At 39.3% G+C, this 22,003-nt stretch overlaps 1 protein-coding gene across 1 annotated transcript in view; it reads left to right on the forward strand.

Annotated features, from left to right (window-relative positions):
• KIF13A (kinesin family member 13A) overlaps nucleotides 1-22,003 on the forward strand; it is a 214,488-nt gene that overhangs the window by 123,379 nt on the left and 69,106 nt on the right. The window contains 5 exon segments of the mRNA XM_057554367.1: nucleotides 9,248-9,340; nucleotides 10,203-10,383; nucleotides 13,055-13,142; nucleotides 21,059-21,193; nucleotides 21,873-21,985. Coding sequence (XP_057410350.1) covers nucleotides 9,248-9,340; nucleotides 10,203-10,383; nucleotides 13,055-13,142; nucleotides 21,059-21,193; nucleotides 21,873-21,985 — 610 coding nt within the window.

Genomic DNA, 22,003 nt, shown 5'->3' on the forward strand with positions numbered 1-22,003 from the left:
TTACGCACAAGTGTGGAGACTCAGGGTGTTAGCTTTTCAGAGAGCTGTATTATGTGTGACTCAGGGTTGGGTGGGTCAGGTCTGTGACTTTGCTTGCAGAAATTCCATACAGGAACCCTCTCTACTGTTCTGACATTGTCTTGTGGTTGCTTTGGGCATGCCTGGGTTTTAAGACTTGTCCACACAGCTATAGGAGTCTAATCATAAACCCCACAGAGGAAATTGGCATCTTGGTTATGGTTATAAACAAGTGAGGTCAGATTTGCCCTGTGGATTCCCTGTGCCAGGCACGTGGAGCTGACTTCTGTAGAGTGGCCACCTCCTCTCTGGCAGGGGTCCTGCGGAAAAGTCACAGGCTCCTGGGTTGGACTGTGTTGTGCCTTTGTGTGGTTTGTCTGGGATACAAACAAATTCTCATAGATCCTCTTGCTTCCCTTAGGACTTCTGAACTTGCCCTTCTGTTTCCCTTCTGGGCTGGTACATATTTCCCTAGACAAGTGGCACTTCGTTCCATTTGAGTGTGAACTGGAGTCGGGAAACATCTAGGGTAGGGATAGTGCATCTTTTATGGATTCCCTGATTCCCACTATCCAGCATAAATAGCTCTTTTTGTGTGTGTGTGTATGTGTGAACTAAGCTTCTAAAAGCAGTTGACAAATTGCTTTTTTTCTATGCTGAAAAAAGGGACTGCTTTGTTTAAATAATAAAAAGGAACAAAGTAAAAAGAAACAAATAAACAACAACACCTTCAGTCTTTTGGATAAACCAGACTCTCCTTAATAGACTGTATAAGGGTCTTTTTTTTTTTTTTAAAGTTTACAAGTGGCCCTGGCTTTGGTGGGATCTCGGACCGTGTCTTCAGGGCTTGGTCTTTTTTTTTTTTTTAATTAATTAATTTATTTATTTATATTTATTTTTGACTGTGTTGGGTCTTCGTTTCTGTGCGAGGGCTTTCTCCAGTTGCGGCAAGCGGGGGCCACTCTTCATCGCGGTGCGGGGGCCACTCTTCATTGCGGTGCGCGGGCCTCTCACCGTCGCGGCCTCTCTTGTTGCGGAGCACAGGCTCCAGACGCGCAGGCTCAGTAGTTGTGGCTCACGGGCCTAGTTGCTCCGCGGCATGTGGGATCTTCCCAGACCAGGGCACGAACCCGTGTCCCCTGCATTGGCAGGCAGATTCTTAACCACTGCGCCACCAGGGAAGCCCTGTATAAGGGTCTTTGATGGTTAATATTCTCTCTCCATCACAGAGTAAAGTGTAGCCACTGTTCATGTTTCATGGAAAACTGGTTATGCTGAGGAAGACAGAAGACTGTATAGAGTCTACAGGGCATTTTAAGGCTTTGGTCGACAGTCTTCGCTTTTTTAAAATAATCGTTTGTTTTACCAGTGGTGGCTGAAAGTCACCAAACCAAAGAATTGATTAAGTATAACCCCAGCCAGGGATTCATAGAGCTACAAAAGGCACCAGAATAAAAAAATAAGGGGAGCTCTACAGAGTATGTTTCTATTCAGTTTTATTGATATGATTTATGTAGTTGTTTTTTTCCCTCTACCTTTCTGAAATATCTTAATGTTATAAAAGGTAAATATTTTTCCTCCACTGGACAACATGGGTTGGCGTATTCTGGCCCAGATAATAATTAATGATACTGTTCCTTCTTCCTCTCCTCATCATGACCCCCCCCAACACATACACACACATTCACACACCCCCTTCTTTCTGTCACGTGTGAGTATACCACCATTACATTTGGGCAGTGGAATTTTAAAGGTGGGACCACTAGAGGTGCTAGAGAAATAGCAATAAATGATTCCTTTAATTTTTTTTCTAAGAGTAAGTGTCTCTTATCTTTTTTTTTTTTTTTTTTATATGACAACACCAAGCAGAGTATTTATTTTTATTTTTTTTAAATTTTACTTATTTATTTATTTATGGCTGTGTTGGGTCTTCGTTTCTGTGTGAGGGCTTTCTCTGGTTGTGGCAAGTGGGGGCCACTCTTCATCGCGGTGCGCGGGCCTCTCACTATCGTGGCCTCTCCCGTTGCGGAGCACAGGCTCCAGACACGCAGGCTCAGCAATTGTGGCTCACGGGCTTAGTCGCTCCGCGGCATGTGGGATCTTCCCAGACCAGGGCTCGAACCCGTGTCCCCTGCGTCGGCAGGCAGATTCTCAACCACTGCGCCACCAGGGAAGCCCAAGTGTCTCTTATCTTTAAAATTGGATTACCTCACAGAATTGTTGCAAAGATAGAGGAACTATTGAAGGAGAAATAATTAGATGATTACCTCCTTTTCTGCACCAAAATTAATTATAGTTGATTAAAGATTTAAGAGATGGTATTAATTATGGATATTAGCTAAAATATATTCTAGACTTATAATGGCCATGCACTATGGCAAGTGCTTTACTGTACTGCCTTACTTAATCATGCCAGCAACCCAGTAAGAGAGCAACTATTATTCTTGTTTTACTAGTGAAGGAGATCTTGCCCAAGGTTACGCAGCTGATAAGAAGTAGAATTCAGATTTGGATATAAAACTGGAAAAACCAAAAACAAAACTAGAAGAAAATATGGGTGAATAACTATGTAATTTGGGGTAATAATAATCCAGAAAGATTTTGGAAGCATAACATATACCATAGATGAAAATCATAAAGGAAAAGATGAGAGATTTGAATATGAAAGACCAAAAGCTTTTGTATGACAAAGAACAACATAAGACTGAAAGGTAAATGACAGATTGGGGAAAAATATGTACAATATATAATAGACCAAAGGTTAATATCCTTAATATATGATGGATATTTTAAAATTAATACTTAATCAATTACTAAACCAATTGATTTATAAAAATAAACATAGGACCCAAATAGTCAATTTACTAAAGAGTAAATACAAATGGACAGTAACCTAAGGAAAGGAAAATTTAAATTTAACAAAACAAAAGGCTTTTTTTTTTTTTTTCTATTAGTCAAAGCCAGGAAGAATGATAACAGCCAGTGTTGTTGAAGGTGTAGAAAAAAGATTCATGCATTGCTAGGAGAGTTAGTAATTTGATTTTTTTTTTTGGAGTTTTGCCTAGTAAAGTCAATAGAAAAGTGTACAAAGATAAATGTGTAAGGATAAATATTGCAGAAGAAAAGAAAAAGGAAATAATCTAAGTATCTATAATAGGTTGTATCAGTTAATAGATTGCATCAGTTAAGTATACAGTGGAAATTAAGCAGAGCTATTAAAAAATGTTAATGTTGATGAATCTTTGTAGAGGTGGGAAAGTATTCATTATTTCTTAAAAGATAATAAATTTCCCTTGAGACATGAAGTCATAGTGACAAAATGGATTCCATTCTCTCTAGAATCCAGTCTTGCTTAGATTTGTAAAAATACATGAACTTTACAATATGAGTCTTTGTATTTTCCCTTTTATAAATTGTGTTTTGGGATAGCTATTTAAGGATGGAAAGGAGAAAAATTCTTTCCAGAAACACAGTATAATTGTTTTCTACTTTTTCATATTCCATTTTGTGTTTCCCAGAACGTTTTCCTTTCCTAGTTATAACTAAAACTTTATTAAATACAGTAAATCTCAATTATATTCTGTCTGTCAAATATAACCGTAAATATCTAACTAAAAGAACTTGACTTTTGGGAAAGCATATTTGTGCATTTATTGGAAATCAAAGAGACTGGTTTATTTTTTTCAGTCATATATATTTTGTTTCTATGTCTAGGAGGTAACTATGGGTGTCAGTAAAAGTGTAATCTGTCATTTTTATCAAAATTATTCGATTAGTTGTTACATATTATGTTGACATGTCTGTTTACACCCCAGGGCCTTATTTAACAAAGACTATTGTAATCTTGAGGGGCTCATTAGAATTCCAAAAACAGCCATACTTTAACCAAAGTGTAAACCCTACAATTAACTTTTTAAGTTCAACCAACAATATTTTGATGCCTCCGTCATCACTAATGAGGAAAGGGACGCCCAATTAAATACACATTAGTCTAAGAACAGTAGTGCCACCAGAACAATTCAGTAAATAAGAGTGTATACTGTGTGTCAGGTACTCTGCTAAGATGCAACAGCTCCTGTTTTCAAAGGAGTTCACAATTCAATGGTAGAGACAGACATGGGGGAAAAAAAATACTGCAGTGTGATGAGTTCTGGGAGTTTGTTTTAAAAAGAAACATACCACGGAGACCAGAGGTGGGAATAACTGATTCCCAGTGTCATGAAGCCTGAGTCACTGATTATGGATGGGCCTCAGTCCATCTGGGAGGCAACACCCACAGGCCCTGCCACTCGCTGGTGGCCCCATCTTGGGCAAATGACTTACTCTTTCAGAGTGCTGCCCTCACCACCCCCCCACCACCATCTCCTTACTGATCACAGTCCATATCTAGGTATTGCAAGGGTTCAGCAGTATAGAATATGGAAAGTGCACTGCAAACGGGGCAGTTGACAAAAAAATACTTTTTTTTCTTCTTAGCAGCATAAATAATAAAGGTATACAAGTTAAATAGGTTAATTTGTATCCTATTTAGTATCTGCAATAATTTGGAAATAGGCCAAGCTGAAATTCATTCTTGTATTTTTTATATCCTGAAGCATTCTTTGATCATTTTTTGTTTTTAGTGCAATTTTAGTATACACACCCTGGCTGGTGGTGGTGGTGGTTTTTTCACCTGACACATCATAAACCTATTTCATGTAGCTCTATAGCATTCATTCTTGTTTTTTTTTTCAGTTGATTTTTTTTTTTTATGGCAACTCTGCAAGACTGAGTAGATCTTTTTTTTTTTTTAAGAGATTTATTCCAGACTTTTATTTCTTAATTTCTTTTGAGACAGGTCTTCCATTGAAATCACTTCCAAAAACCCAGATTTATAGAATTGCCATTACATGATGCTATCTTTTATTTTTTTTTAATTTAATTTAATTTAATTTATTTATTTTTGTCTGTGTTGGGTCTTCGTTTCTGTGCGAGGGCTTTCTCTAGTTGCGGCGAGCGGGGGCTACTCTTCATCGCGGTGCGCGGGCCTCTCAGTATCGCGGCCTCTCTTGTTGCGGAGCACAGGCTCCAGACGCGCAGGCTCAGTAGTTGTGGCTCATGGGCCTAGTTGCTCTGTGGCATGTGGGATCTTCCCAGACCAGGGCTTGAACCCGTGTCCCCTGCATTAGCAGGCAGATTCTCAACCACTGCGCCACCAGGGAAGCCCCAGTTAATGATCTTTGGTTTTAAAAGATGATTCCTACCAAGGAAAAAGAAGACTTGTGATTTGCCCTTGCAAAAACATTGAGAAAATAATTCCTCATAATTCCAGCCTACTCAGCATCAGAAGCAGAAACCAGAAAGTAATCCATTTCACTACCTGATAAAAGAACAGATATAAATCCTTGATTGGTTAATGACTTCAGGCTCTGTGAAGCCAGGGTGAAAAGCTCTTTGACCACAGTGCTTCTCTGCAGTTGAGTCCTTTCATCAACTCAAGCTCTTGCTTTTTTCCAAGTTACTAAATATGAATCAAAATCATGAATTACAGTCAGGATGTTTGACCTAGCCAAGTCTTAAAGCGTCTTGTCCCCATCCTCACCCTACTCCCTTTATGGGGGCTGGCTAACCAGTGTGGAAGATCAAACGAGATTGCTCCATTCATCTGTTTGTGCCAAGAAAGCGGTGCTTTTTCAATGCCTTTGATGGCACTTGGGTCCTGGCTGAGGACCACCATCAATTCTCACAAGCCTGAGCACAGGCTCTGTTTAACTCCCCATCTTCTGCGCTACAGGGCTTAGGTCCAGGTTTAAGCCTGTGTTTTGGCATAGGCCTTGGGAATACACGTGGAATAAGGAAGGTCCTTTGAGAAAACACGTGAGAAAAGAATATCGATGTGTATGAAAGATCAGCAACAGGATGGGTCAGATATTTTCTTAGCACAAGACTCTATCATACTTAACTATAACATAAAAGCATCTTTTTATTGGACTATAGTTGATTTACGATGTTGTATTAGTTTCAGGTGTACAGCAAAGTGATTCAGTTATACATATACATATATCTATTCTTTTTCAGATTCTTTTCCCATATAGGTTACTACAGAGTATTGAGTAGAGTTCCCTGTGCTATACAACAGGTTCTTATTAGTTATCTATTTTATATATTGTAGTGTGTATATGTCAGTTCCAATCTCCCTATTTATCCCTCACCCCCCTTTATCCCCTGGTAACCATAAGTTTGTTTTCTACATCCATGACTCTACTTCTGTTTTGTAAATAAGTTCATTTATACCCCCTTTTTTAGATTCCACATATAAGTGATAATCATATGATATTTGTCTTTCTGCGTCTGACTTACTTCACTCAGTATGACAATCTCTAGGTCCATCCATGTTGCTGCAAATGGCATTATTTTGTTCTTTTTTATGGCTGAGTAATATTCCATTGTGTATATGTACCACATCTTCTTTATCCATTCTTCTGTTGATAGACATTTAGGCTGCTTCCATGTCCTGGCTATTGTAGATAATGCTGCAGTGAACATTGTGATGCATCTTTTCGAATTATGGTTTCTCTGAGTATATGCCCAGGAGTGGGTTTGCTGGGTCATATGGTAGTTCTGTTTTTAGTGTTTTTAAGGAACCTCCATACTGTTCTCCGTAGTGGCTGTACCAATTTACATTCCCACCACATAAAAGCATTTTTGAAAGTGTGTCTTCAGTGGATAAGAATTTTGACAATACTTTATTATCCTCCGAGTTTATGTGTGTGTGCACATACACACACATCTTTAGGTAGTCTTCACAACAAACCGTATTTTTAGGAAGCCTCTTACAGTTACACCCTTTTAAAAATATCCACATATTCCACCAACATGTTTTAAATGCCTCTTCAGTAGAAGTCCGTAGTTGAGAAATAAGGTTATATAAATTTGGTATATTTTCTTCTGATCCAGTTTTTTCTTTTTTTTACTTTAGCACACATAGATATTACACATACATACTATTTGACATAAATTTTTACATTATATGTGCAGTCTGAACATGACTTTTTTTTTTAACTCAACAATGTTTCTGAATTCTAACATTGTTTACACACATAGATTTGTTTTGCTTGTTTTTTTAAACATGGTGTGTAATATTCCATCATATAAAATACTCATATTTTACTTATCTACTCCCTTACTAATGGGCATTTAACTTGATTCCAGCTTTCAGTATTATAAATAATGCTGCCATGAACATCCTTTTACAGGGGTCTCTTGTGGGAGTGGATCTCTAGGGCAGATGCCTCACAGTGGGTCAGAGAGCCTGGGCATATTCCTTTTTCTTGATGCTGTGAGGTTTTCCTTGGAACGGCTGCATTTGTTTATTCTCCCACCAGCAGCTTATGAAAATACCTATTTCTTCAATCCAGCTATATTTGATACTGTCAAGGGTTTTTTTTTTTTGCCAACCTAATGATTGGAAATATTATTTCTTTTTCTTTTAAATTAATTAATTAATTTATTTTTGGCTGTGTTGGGTCTTCGTTGCTGAGCCTGGGCTTTCTTTTCAGTTGCGGCGAGCGGGGGCTACTCTTCGTTGCGGTACGCAGGCCTCTCATTGCGGTGGCTTCTCTTGTTGCGGAGCACGGGCTCTAGGTGCACGGGCTTCAGTAGTTGTGGCACATGGGCTCAGTATTTGTGGCTCGTGGGCTCTAAAGTGCGGGCTCATTAGTTGTGGTGCACGGGCTTAGTTGCTCTGCAGCATGTGGGATCTTCCCGGACCAAGGCTCGAACCCTTATCCCCCGCATTGGCAGGCAGATTCTTAACCACTGCGCCACCAGGGAAGCCCAGAAATATTATTACTTGTTTCATGTTTACACTTTTAAGAGTCCCATTCTGCAACCATGATATGTCATAATATAACAAGAGACTGCTAAAATCAGATGCATCAAAGAAAAACATATACCCAGAAGCTTATGTTCTATTGCTTTATTTCCAGACGTAAAAGGAATTGTCATTTGGATAAAAAGATTAAACTGACTCATTCTTGGACAAACATTTATTAAGCATTTTGTACTAGGCACTAGGATTACAAAGATAAACAGATTATAGTCTGACATCCATCAGGGGCTTCTCATTCCAGTAGAGGAAAGAGGTACTTAAACCAGTAGTTTCTGCACAGAGGAAGGCGAAAATCACTTTAATTGTCTTAATGGTGGGGACTGAATGTTAGAAAGGCACCAATTTCAAAGAGTAGTAAATGCCTCGTTAAGTGTTTAAAAAGATTTTCACACCTTAATCTTTAGCTGGGCACTACTGTAGTATAGATGGTACATGACAGAACTCCCCCAAGAGCCACAGTGAGCTGTAGACAGGCTCACAGACGGGAACCTGTCCCCAAATCCCCGCTGGGAACACAGGTGAGAGGTGCCTGTGCCCAGCACATCCCCTCCACCAGCAGTGAACAGCTGCTCAGCATCTGGCACATACTTAGCACTGTGCTAGGGGCAGAGGTGCACACACGCACCAAGATGTGGATGCAGTTCCTGCTCATCAGAAGCTCAGAATCCAGGTGGGGAGATAAGACAATTTGTGTTGAATGACACTTTCATACTAACTCAGGAAAAGAAACTAAACCAAATTCAAATGATGCTTCCATATGGCCCGCAGACAATGGACAGGAGACTTGAATGCCTAGAGAAATGTCTTAGAGGGAAACAGTGGGTAGAATCATAAACTGATCCAGGTACTGAGCTATAGTGTAGAAGAGTAGATAAGCAAAACTGTGTACAATAAGTTCTTTAGGGCTTCCCTGGTGGCGCAGTGGTTAAGAATCCGCCTGCCAATGCAGGGGACACGGGTTCGAGCCCTGGTCTGGGAAGATCCCACATGCCGCGGAGCAACTAGGCCCGTGAGCCACAACTACTGAGCCTGTGCGTCTGGAGCCTGTGCTCCGCAACGGGAGAGGCCGCGACAGTGAGAGGCCCGCGCACGGCAATGAAGAGTGGCCCCCGCTTGCCGCAACTGGAGAAAGCCCTCGCACAGAAACAAAGACCCAACACAGCCAAAAATAAATTAATTAATTAATTAATTTTTTTAAAAAAAGTTCTTTAATCCACAGCCCTACACATAGTGGATATGCAATACACTTAACATCTTTATGGAGTGAGAGAATTTGTTAATGACTGGGGCTCGGTTATTACTGCAAATATGTCAAGAAAAATCAGTCTTTTTAGTTATTTTGTTTGTTTTGTTTTTTAGGTCAAGAAGTGGTTTTCAAGTGCCTTGGGGAAGGAATTCTTGAGAAAGCCTTTCAGGGGTATAATGCTTGCATTTTTGCATATGGACAGACAGGTACTGTAGCCACTTACAGTCGGTGATATTAAATGTGCATTTCTGAAAACATAGCTATAGAAAACACTTTGGGAAACCATAGAAAAATGCTTCTGACTTCACGGGTTTGGCTGAATTAGATGATCAAAAGTAATCCTCATTTTGAAGGTTTGACAGTTGTGGTAACTGAGTAATTTTAGTGTTAATGAGCAAAGCTAGTTTTAAACTATTAAGTGTCATTTTCCTAAATTATAGTTTTAAGCTGTATTTGAACTAGGAAAATAGTTACCAGTTTCTCGGTATAAATGTTATAGTGAAAAACTGTAGAAAAACTCTTAGTATCGTCTTCTTAGTATCATCCAGAGGACTTCACCAGGATATTAAACAAAAACAGTCGAGTGGCTCAGCCATTCGCACTCTGAGCCACCATCATTTCAACTATAAAGTTGGAATAAATCAATAAATCATAACAATACTGCCTATTGTCACATCACAGGACAATTAGGGGAATATATATCAAAGCACTTTCACAAATGTGAAATATTGATATTTTGTGGGTAAAATACTGTTAATGTTACTTGTTGGTGATATTTGATATTTACTATGTGTACTTTTAAAGATTACATATTTGTAGTTCTTACATTAGTACGTATCCATCTGTAAAAGAGGTGCCCTCTGGGTCTCACAGTGAAAGTCAAACTGGAGGCCGTGAGTATAATAGAAAGAATAGTAGCCTTGGTGTCCAAGGGACTGGCCTTTGGGGGCCGAATTGTCTACTTCTGCTGTGTGACCTTGGCTGCTGTGTATGAAACACTTGTGTAGTTGAAGCATTACAGTTTACTTCCTCTTCCATCCTCCTTTCTTTCTGCTTGCCCTTCTCCAGGCTCAGGAAAATCCTTCTCCATGATGGGCAGTGCTGAGCAGCGGGGCCTCATTCCAAGGCTCTGCTGTGCTTTATTTCAAAGGATCTCTCTGGAGCAAAATGAGTCACAGACCTTTAAAGTCGAAGTATCCTATATGGAAATTTATAATGAGAAAGTTCGGGATCTTTTAGACCCCAAAGGGTAAGTTAGTGGTTGAAATTAACCTTGTAGTAGGGGTAATAATTTTAAATGATCCTGAAGTTAAAGTTGCAGGTGAGTATATGTATTTGTGTCCTTGGTCAGTACTCTAGTTTCAGTTCATTTACTGAGAAATCATCAGCTTCTCAAAGCCTGTTGGTATATCTAGTATTCATAGTTTATTCTATATTCATTAGAAAGTTGCTTACATATGCCATTTAAAAGGATGTTTTTACTATTTTGTTATTTTTGCCACTATGGTTTGTTCATAAAAACTGAGTTAAAAATGACACATTGGTCCTTCCATTTATGTTGGAAAGTAGCACCTCTAAATTGGAGGCAAAGTGGTTGAAGGTTTCAAATGACCCAGCCTAGGCAAGTCATTCTCTTCCGGGGATGTACACTGGAATCACTTGGGAGGCTTTTTAAGGATACACTGGCCTGAGCCCCTGCTCTAGAGCCTATGATTCAGTAGACCCAGGGAGAAACCAGGCATCTGTATTTTTTAAACACTAGGTGATAAAAACCAGATGAGTTTGTTTCATAGAGGAAGGAGGGGGCCATTTACCTTTTTATTAATTAAAATTTTTATTGATTTAAAAAAATACATATAGAAATCTAGAAAATAGGTAAATGTAAAAAGAAATAAAAATGACCTATAATTCCATCACTCAAAAATAACTGCTGTTAACACTTTGGTGCATTTTGATCCTGTGTTTCAAATCTATGGGGTGGATGTGTGGTATGCGTGTTTAGGTTATTCTCTAAATACAATTCAATATCCTGAATTTTTTATATAACATGATGAAAATATTTTTAAATGTTTTTAGCAGCTGTATAATCAAGTGTATAATTAGAGGCATAAGATTAAAATTATGGAGGGAAAGGAAGTGACCCAATCATCAGAAATAGTTTTAGTTATTAACTGTTTAATGCATATGAAAGAACATTTACAATATATGTAAGGTTTAAAGAATAATAAAATCAATGACTGTCCTACTCACCGTTTGGCTTAATAAATGGAACATGACCAATATTTTTGAAGCCACCTGTATGCTCCTCTTTGATACTATTTCAATTGCTACCATTCCTACTATTACGAATTTTATGTTTCTCATTATCTTCCTCCTCTTTAAGAGTTTACGCATAATTTTGCACAATTTTTAACTGTGTGTAAGTGGCGTCATAATACATGTCCTTCGGTGACTTGCTACTTTTCCCCTCAATGATTCATTCATTCTGATATATGAAGTAATAACTTATTAATTTTTACTGCTCTTTAGCATTCCATTGTATAATTATACCATAATTTATTTATTCTATCTCCTGTCATTTGTGTGGTTTCCACTACTGTGCTGCTCTGAGCATTCTTGTACATTCCTCCTGGTGTACAAATGCAGGAGTTTCTAGGGAATACATCTAGAAGTGGAATTGTGGGTCAGAAGCTACAGAATCTTCAACTTTGGTACTGCAAACCTGTTTTCCGAAATAGTTGTACCAGTTTACACTCCCACCAGCAGTGTACGAGAATCCCAGATGTTAGACACCATCAGAAGCACTTGATATTGTGCTAGATTTATTTCTTCTTGCTCATAAATAGCATTAAAGAATCTCTGGTTGTGCAAACAGACTGAGCCGAGTTCTGAATCCATGGGCATCAAAGCAGCTCTCCTGAAACTGTGCACTTGGTCTGCCCTTGTTTAGAGTACAGCAGAATTGCTTGTTGTCACATTGCATTCTTCATCCTTAAAATAAAGTTAGTAAAACCTACTTTGTGGAATTGTGAGATTAAGATTAAGTGAGATAACTGAGAGGTTCTTAGGGAACAATGTCAAGACTTCAGGAAGTGCTCAGTCATTCTTAGTTTCTTTTTTCCACACTTGAGTGATGCCAAGCATTGACTCTTGACTTGAAAAGTGATTAGTATCTGATGAAAAAGGTGACGTATACAATATGGCTATAATATATATTATAGCTTTGCTTTTCATCTCAATTATCTATTGATAAGCTGTTCAAATGGGTCCCAAACCAGGATTGCCATTTAAAAATTCAAAAGAGCCCTAAAATCTTCACCAGCGGAGCCAATTCTAAATATAGGATAAATATCAGTAACTACAAACAACTGCTATACTATAACATTACTTTCTGTATAAAATGGTCAGCACAGAAGCAGCATAAATCAATGCTGCTGATCTGAAAAGGTAAATTAAAACACTTTAATATTGTTCACTACTTGCTCAAAACTTTAAGACATTACTTACTGAGGATATGCTTATTTGTAGAATAGCCTGAGGATTAAATTCAATTCTGGCATGTTCTTTGCTTCATTTTCTTTTTTTCCCTCCTCCCACATGAAATTGAAGTTCATCTACTAAAGCAAGTTGGCCTAACCTAGTATTCTGTGTGCTGGCTGTTTAGTTTGGGAGTAGAGATAGAATTTTGTAAATAGTACGTTACTTTAAATAGAAATCAGAGTATAAAAGACATTCCTCATAAGGAATGCTGTTTTGCTAATCCAAATAAAATAGCTTTTAGAATACTTTCTGATCGTTAAAAAAAAATTCCTTTGAAATTGCAATCTTAGTTTCTGAGTACTTTTAAAAGTACTTTCTTTTTAGAAAGAAAAGCTCAAGTTGGGTCTGACTCATTCATTCCTTTTTCCTTTCTCTCGAAGGAGTAGACAGTCTCTTAAAGTTCGAGAGCATAAAGTTTTGGGACCATATGTAGATGGTTTATCCCAACTGGCTGTCACTAGTTTTGAGGTAAGTGCCATTAAAAAAAAAAGTCATTTAAAAACTGACAGTAAATTGAAGTATATAGGTAATGTTGAATATATTTTTATGTGAATGCTTTATAGCATATTGATACCGTTCATGGTCTCAGAAACCCAGTATTAACCACCCCAAACAGAAAGAAAGGGCTTTAATCACACCCTTCAGCCTGCTTGGTTGTGAAGGGTTTGCAGTATTGTTGGGAGGCCCAGTGTTTTGAGATTGCTGAATATTTTCACTAATAGCACTCTGCTGAAACAGTTCTCCCTGAAGTTTCCAGTGATGTCCTTCTGGACAAATGTAAACAGTATTTGGTAGTTATTTCAACCCTTTCTCTTTGACAGGGTCTCCTGCCTTAGTTTGCGTTACTTTTCACTCTTCGGGTTCTTCTATTTTTCTGAATCAATCCTTCCTCCATTGACCCGTTTCCTTTTCCTACTCCTTGACTTTTATGCCTTCTCATGTCCTGGCTCTATGTTTTGTCCCTATTTTTATTGTCATTACTTTGGAAATCCCAGAAAAGAAACTGCTGTCTATTGCTGAAGAATACCGATAAATAAATGAAGGAGCAAATATATCCCTCCACTTAGAAGTGCCATCTATGTGTTGTGTTTGTCTTTGCATCATTTCAGACTCAGTAGGACTAAAATTAATCTGCGAGATAACTCTCTCCAGCCATTTAAACATAGACAGTTCTATTATTGCTTAGATGAGAAATAAAGTGCAGTCATTACTTTGAAAACACTGAGATCCTGAAATGAACGAAGACCCTCTGGCATGAAGGTGCTAAGTCAGCACTTTTGCTAAGGTGCCTGGCTCGTAGCTCAGTGTTATAAGGATCAGTGTCCATCTCCTCCTGTCACTCATTAGTAAGAGCTGGGGAATCTGTGATTTGCATTCAGCTCTGCCTCTTATTAGGTGTGGGAGGAGTTATTTGACCTCCATGAACTTCAGTGTCCTTGTGTATAAAATCAGGAAAATACTTCTTTTATAAGGTTCAGTCATCAAAAATTGTTTAAGAGACGTAGGTTCTGGGTGTCCTAAAGCAGGTGTACAGAGTCAAAGAAGGAAAGTTCCCTGTCCTGGGAGAGCCACGGTGTTGGAGGAGGGAGGCAAATAATCAAGCAGTAGAGAGCTGTGCAGGAGAGTTAGAATAAAACAAGGTAACTACCGTTATTGAGTATCTGGAACGTTCAGTAAATATTAGCTCTTTTCTCCTTAGTAACTTGCAAAGGGAAAAATAGTTACTTAACAGAGAAAGAAGACAATTGCAGGATGGAAAGAATGGGGGAGCAGCAGAGTCAAGATGGTGGTGTGGGAAGACGCGGAGTTAGCGTCTCCCCACAACCAGGGCACCTGCGTGCCACTGGTGGGGGACTCTGACGCACAAGGAGATGGGAGGAACCCCAAAGTGAACCAGTAGGACGTAGGGGGACTGAGGGGGGAGGAGAAGTGGAGGCCAGACAGGATCGGCACCCCTGAGACCGGGGAGATAAGGAGAAGCAGGCAGAAGGGACTCTCTGGGAATAGCGGGAGAGGAGCGGAGGGCGAATACCTGGCCCACTTGGGCCGGGGAGCCTGCTGAGCTCCCAAGCTGGCACCCCCTGGCCCAAAGCCCCATCCGGGCCACATGGGTCCTGGGAGCAAGGAGGGAGTCCGGGGAGATCAGGAGAGACAGGTGGGAGGAGCCATCCAGGAGGAGTGGAGGGTGATTGCCCTGCCCACTCGGGCACAGGGAGACTGCTGATCTCCCAGGCTGGTCCCCTGCCCTCCAAAGCCCTCTCCAGGCCGAGTAGGTCCTTGGGGGCATAGGAGGGAGGCCACGTAGATCAGGAGAGGGAGGGAGGAAGGTCCCTCCCAGACCAGAGGAGTGGGAGAGGAGAGGAGGGCATTTGCCCTGCCCACTCGAGCCCAGGAAGCCTGCTGGGCTCCCAGGTGAGGTCCCCTGCCCTCTGAGACCAGGGGTGGGGAGCATGCCTGGGCCCCTTCTGTTCCTTGAGACTAAGCCCCACCCCCACCCCCACCAGCTCCCAGGGCCTTTTCCAGCCCTGGGGGTCCTGAGCATTGGCCCCACCCACCACCCAAACCTTGCCCTTGCTTAGGCCCCACCCTCCACAGCCAAGGCCTTCCTCCCCTCCCCTCCTTTTTTTTTTGCCACCCCAGGTCACTTGCGGGATCTTGGTTCATGAGCCTGGGTTCAGGCCAAAGCTCCTGTGGTGGGAGCTCCAAATCTGAACCACTGGACTAACAGAGAACCTCAGACCCCAGGGAATATTCATTGGAGTGAGGTCTCATGGAGTTCCTCATCTCAGCACCAGGACCCAGCTCTACCCAATAGCCTACAAACTCCACTGTTGGAAGCCTCAGGCCAAACAACCAGTAAGACAGGAACACAATCCCACTCATAAAAAGAAAAACCAAAATCAAAATGAGACGCAAAAAAATATGTCACAGATGAAGGAGCAAGGTAAAAACCTACAAGACCAAATAAATGAAGAGAAAATAGGCAATCTACCTGAAAAAGAATTCAGAGTAATGATAGTAAAGATGATCCAGAATCTTGACAATAAAATGGAGGCACAGATTGAGAAAATACAAGAAATGTTTAACAAAGATCTAGAAGAACTAAAGAACAAACAGAGACAAACAACACAATAACTGAAATGAAAAATACACTAGAAGGAATCAATAACAGAATAACTGAGGTAGAAGAATGAATAAGTGAGCTGGAAAACAAAATGATGGAAATAACTGCCGAGGAGCAGAATAAAGAAAAAAGAAGGAAAAGAATTGAAGACACTCTCAGAGAACTCTGGGACAACACTAAATGCAGCAACATTTGAATTATAGGGGTCCCAGAAGAAGAGAAAAAGAAAGGGACTGAGAAAATATTTGAAGAGATTATAGTTGAAAACTTCCCTAACGTGGGAAAGGAAATAGTTACCCAAGTCCAGGAAACACAGAGAGTCCCATACAGGATAAACCCTAGGAAAAACACCAAGACACATATTAATCAAACTAACAAAAATTAAATTCAAAGAAAAAATATTAAAAGCAACAAGGGAAAAACAAAAAATAACGTACAAAGGACTCCCCATAAGGTTCCAGCTGATTTTTCAGCAGAAACTCTCCAGGCCAGAAGGGAGTGGCAGGATATACTTAAGGTGATGAAAGGGAAAAACCTACAACCAAGATTACTCTACCCAGAAAGGATCTCATTCAGATTTGATGGAGAAGTCAAAAGCTTTTCAGACAAGCAAAAGCTAAGAGAATTCAACACCACCACACCAGCTTTACAACAAATGTTAAAGAAACTTCTGTAAGCAGGAAACACAAGAGAAGAAAAAGACCCACAAAAACAAACCCAAAACAATTAAGAAAATGGTAATAGGAGCATGGTACTGATAATAACCTTGAATGTAAATGGGTTAAATGCCCCAACCAAAAGACACAGACTGACTGAATGGATACAAAAACAAGACCCATATATATGCTGTCTGCAAGAGACCCACTTCAGACCGAGGGTCACATACAGACTGAAAGTGAAGGGATGGAAAAGGATATTCCATGCAAATGGAAATCACAAGAAAGCTGGAGTAGCAATACTCGTATCAGATAAAATAGACTTTAAAGTGAAGACTGTTACAGCAGGTAAGGAGGGATGCTACATAATAATCAAAGGATCAGTCCAACAAGAGGATATAACAGTTATAAATGTTTATGCACCCAACATAGGAACACCTCATTACATAAGGCAAATGCTAACAACCATGAAAGGAGAAATCGACAGTAACACAATAATAGAAGGGGACTTTAACACTCCACTTACACCAATGGACAGATCATCCAAACAGAAAATAAATAAGGAAACACAAGCTTTGAATGACACAATAGACCAGATAGATCTAATTGATGTTTATAGAACATTCCACCCAAAAGTGGCAGAATACACTTTTTTCTAAAGTGCACATGGAACATTCTCCAGGATAGATCACATCTTGGGTCACAAATCAAGCCTTCGAAAATTTAAGAAAATTGAAATTGTATCAAGCATCTTTTCTGACCACAACGCTATGAGATTGGTAATCGATTAAAGGAAAAAAACTGTAAGAAACACAAATACATGGAGGCTAAACAGTGCACTACTAAATAACCAAGAGATCACTGAAGAAATCAAAGAAGAAATTAAAAAATACATAGAAACAAGTGACAACGAAAACACGACAACCCAAAACCTATGGGATGCAGCAAAAGCAGTTCTAAGAGGGAAGTTTATCGCAATACAGTCTCACCTCCAAAAACAAGAAAAATCTCAAACAATCTAACCCTACACTTAAAACAACGAGAGAAAGAAGAGCAAAGAAAACCCAAAGTCAGTAGAAGGAAAGAAATCATGAAGATCAGAGCAGAATTAAATGAAATAGAAACGAAGAAAACAATAGCAAACATCAATAAAACTAAAGCTGATTCTTTGAGAAGATAAACAAAATTGATAAACCCTTAGACTCATTAAGAAAAAAAGGGAGAGGATGCAAATCAATAAAATTAGAAATGAAAAGGGAGAAATCACAACTGACACTGCAGAAATACAAAGGATGATAAGAGACTACTACAAACAACTATATGCCAATAAAATGGACAACCACGAAGAAATGGACAAAGTCTTGGAAAGGTACAATTTTCCAAGACTGAACCAGGAAGAATTAGAAAATATAAACAGACCTATTACAGGTAATTAAATTGAAACTGTAATTTAAAATCTTCCAACAAACAGAAGTCCAGGACCAGATGGCTTCACAGGTAAATTCTATCAAACATTTAGAGAAGAGCTAACACCAGTCCTTCTCAAACTCTTCCAAAAAATTGCAGAGGGAGAAACACTCCCAAATTCATTCTACAAAGCCACCATCACCCTGATACTAAAACCAGAAAAAGATATCACAAAAAAAGAAAATTATAGACCAGTATCACTGATGAACATAGATGCAAAAATCCTGAACAAAATACTAGCAAACAGAATCCAACAGCACATTAAAAGGATCATACACCATGATCAAGTGGGATTTATCCCAGGGATTCAAGGATTCTTCAGTATACGCAAATCAATACAACACATTAACAAGTTAAGGAATAAAAACCATATGATCATCTCAATAGATGCAGAAAAAGCTTTTGACAAAATTCAACACCTGTTTATGATAAAAACTCTCCAGAAAATGGGCATAGAGGGAATCTACCTCAACATAGTAAAGGCCATATATGACAAACCCACAGCAAACATCATACTCAATGGTGAAAAACTGAAAGCATTTCCACTAAGATCAGGAACAAGACAAGGATGTACACTCTCGCCACTCTTATTCAACATAGTTTGGAAGTCCTAGCCTCAGCAGTCAGAGAAGAAAAAGAAATAAAAGGAATAAAAATTGGAAAACAAGAAGTAAAACTGTCACTGTTTGCCGATGACATGATACTATACGTAGAAAATCCTAAAGATGCCACCAGAAAACTACTAGAACTAATCAATGAATTTGGTAAGGTTGCAGGATACAAAATTAATGCACAGAAATCTCTGGCATTCCTATACACCAACAACAAAAACTCAGAAAGAGAAATTAAGGAAACACTCCCATTTACCATTGCAACAAAAAGAATAAACTACCTAGGAATAAACCTGCCTAAGGCATCGAAAGACTTGTACTCAGAAAACTATAAAACACTGATGAAAGAAATCAAAGATGACATAAACAGGTGGAGAAATATACCACGTTCTTGGATTAGAAGAATCAATATTGTGAAAATGACTATACTACGCAAAGCAATCTACAGATTCATTGTAATCCCTATCAAACTACCAATAGCATTCTTCACAGAATTAGAACAAAAAATTTTACAATTCATATGGAAACACAAAAGACCCCGAATAGCCAAAGCAATCTTGAGAAAGAAAAACGGAGTTGGAGGAATCAGGCTCCCTGACTTCAAATTATACCACAAAGCTACAGTAATCAAGACTGTATGGTACTGGCACAGAAACAGAAATATAGATCAATGGTGCAGGACAGAATGCCCAGAGATAAACCCATGCACATATGGGCACCTAATTTACGACAAAGGAGGCAAGAACATACAATGGAGAAAAGATAGCGTCTTCAATAAGTGGTGCTGGGAAAACTACCACTACATGTAAAAGAATGAAATTAGAACACTCCCTAACACCATACACAAAAATAAACTCCAAATGGATTAAAGACTTAAATGTAAGACCAGACACTATAAAACTCTTAGAAGAAAACATAGGAAAACACTCTTTGACATAAACCACAGCAAGATCTTTTGTGACCCACTTCCTAGAGTAACGGAAATAAAAACAAAAATAAACAAATGGGACTTAATTAAACTTAAAAGCTTTTGCACAACAAAGGAAACCATAAACAAGACAAAAAGACAACCCTCAGAATTGAAGAATATATTTGCAAATGAAACAACAGACAACAGATTAATCTACAAAATATACAAACAGCTCATGGAGCTCAATATCAAAAAAACAATCCAGTTAAAAAATGGGTGGAAGACCTAAATAGACATTTCACCAAGGAAGACATACAGATGGCCAAGAGGCACATGAAAAGATGCTCAACGTCACTAATTATTAGAGAAATGCAAATCAAAACTACAATGAGGTATCACCTCACGCCACTCAGAATGGCCATTATCAAAAAATCTAGAAACAATAAATGCTGGAAAGGGTGTGGTGAAAAGGGAACTCTCCTGCACTGTTGGTGGGAATGTAAATTGATACAACCACTATGGAAAATGGTATGGAGGTTCCTTAAAAAACTAAAAATAGATTTACCATATGACCCAGCTATCCCACTACTGAACATATACCCTGAGAAAACCACAATTCAAAAAGACACATGTACTACAATGTTCATTGCAGCACTATTTACAATAGCCAGGACATGGAAGCAACCTAAGTGTCCATCCACAGACGAATGGATAAAGAAGATGTGGCACACACATACAATGGAATATTACCCAGCCATAAAAAGAAACGAAATTGAGTTATTTGTAGTGAGGTGGATGGACCTAGAGTCTGTCATACAGAGTGAAGTAAGTCAGAAAGAGAAAAACAAATACCATATGCTAATGCATACATGTGGAATTAAAAAACAAAAAACTGGTACTGATGAACCTAGTTGCAGGGCAGGAATAAAGAGGTAGACGTAGAAAATGGACTTGAGGACATAGGGTGGGAGGGCAAAGCTGGGGAGAGGTGAGAGTAGCATCGACGTATGTACACTACCGAATGTAAAATAGTTGGCTGGTGGGAAGCAGCAGCATAGCACAGGGAGATCAGCTCGGTGCTTTGTGATGACCCTAGGGGGGTGGGATAGGGAGGATGGGAGGGGATATGGGGACATGTATATGCATATGGATGACTCGCTTTGTTGTGCAACAGAAACTAACACAGTATTGTGAAGCAATTATACTCCAATAAAGATCTATTAAAAAAATAGAGTAAAATAAAACCTCTGCTGAGCACAGGGAATTCTACTCAATACTGTGTAATGACTTCTATGGGGAAAGAATCTAAAAAACGAGCGGATGTGTGTATATGTATAACCGAATCACTTTTCTGTACAGCAAAAAACTAACACAACATTGTAAATCAACTATACTCCAATAGAAATTTAAAAAAATAAATAAAAAGAATGGGGGAAACATTTCATCCACTAGAAAGCACTGAGGGAGTGGAAGCTCAAAACAGGCTCTGTGGAGAAGCAGGAGGTTTATATGGAAGGGTGGTGACAGATGCGTCATAATTAACACATGTGCTTGGTGGGCAGGATGCTGTTCTTGGGTTTTTTGCTCCTAATGTTTTCCTTGTGCTTTGCCTCTAGGATATCGAGTCATTGATGTCTGAGGGAAATAAGTCTCGGACGGTAGCTGCGACCAACATGAATGAAGAAAGTAGCCGCTCCCATGCTGTGTTCAACATCATCATCACACAGACGCTGTATGACCTACAGTCTGGGGTGAGGGATCGGGTAGAACCTTCGGTAGCAGTGAAAGAACTCTACCTGCATGAGTGAACTGTTTCATGACTGGATTCAGTTCCTGAGAACTGTATGCCAGCTCTTCTGCTTACTAGATGAGCTACTTTGCTTACATCATTTAATTTGTTAGGTCTTACTTTATACATAACATTTTTTAAAAAATTGGATTCCTTGTATAAACTCCCTAAAGAACGTGATGATGTCACTGTACAGCTTTTACTATGTATCCTTTCATACTGAAATTCCCCTAAAAACAACTGGGTTTACTTCATAGTCATTAAGGGATATTAAAGAGGAAACAGCAACATTTAGCCTAAAGAAAGCTTTTTCAAAAAAAGAGGGATTTGACCTGAATACGGAGGAATCCTCATGTCCTGGTATGTTCTCATAGGTGCATAAAAGCTCCGGCTTTCTGACTGTATTCTGGAAAGCCCAGTGCACTTGCTTCCCCACTACAAAACAAAATGCCACACTGCTACGCCAACCTAAATTTTGCCCGTGAAACTGCTAGTCCAAGAACTCTTACCATTTAAAATCTTCTTGAGGAGTATGCCTTGTTGTAGCGGGATGGCTTTAGTTGTGGTGCTGACATATATGTAGATGTCTGTGTGGTTTCTGCACTCACGTGTGTCGTTTCTCTCTTGTTTCTCATGACTAGAATTCGGGAGAGAAAGTGAGCAAGGTCAGCTTGGTGGACCTGGCGGGTAGCGAGAGAGTGTCTAAAACGGGAGCCGCGGGAGAGCGACTGAAAGAAGGCAGCAACATTAACAAGTAAGAGGCTGGTGCAAC

Source organism: Balaenoptera acutorostrata, chromosome 10 (genome assembly GCF_949987535.1).
Source record: "Balaenoptera acutorostrata chromosome 10, mBalAcu1.1, whole genome shotgun sequence".
NCBI lineage: Eukaryota > Metazoa > Chordata > Mammalia > Artiodactyla > Balaenopteridae > Balaenoptera > Balaenoptera acutorostrata.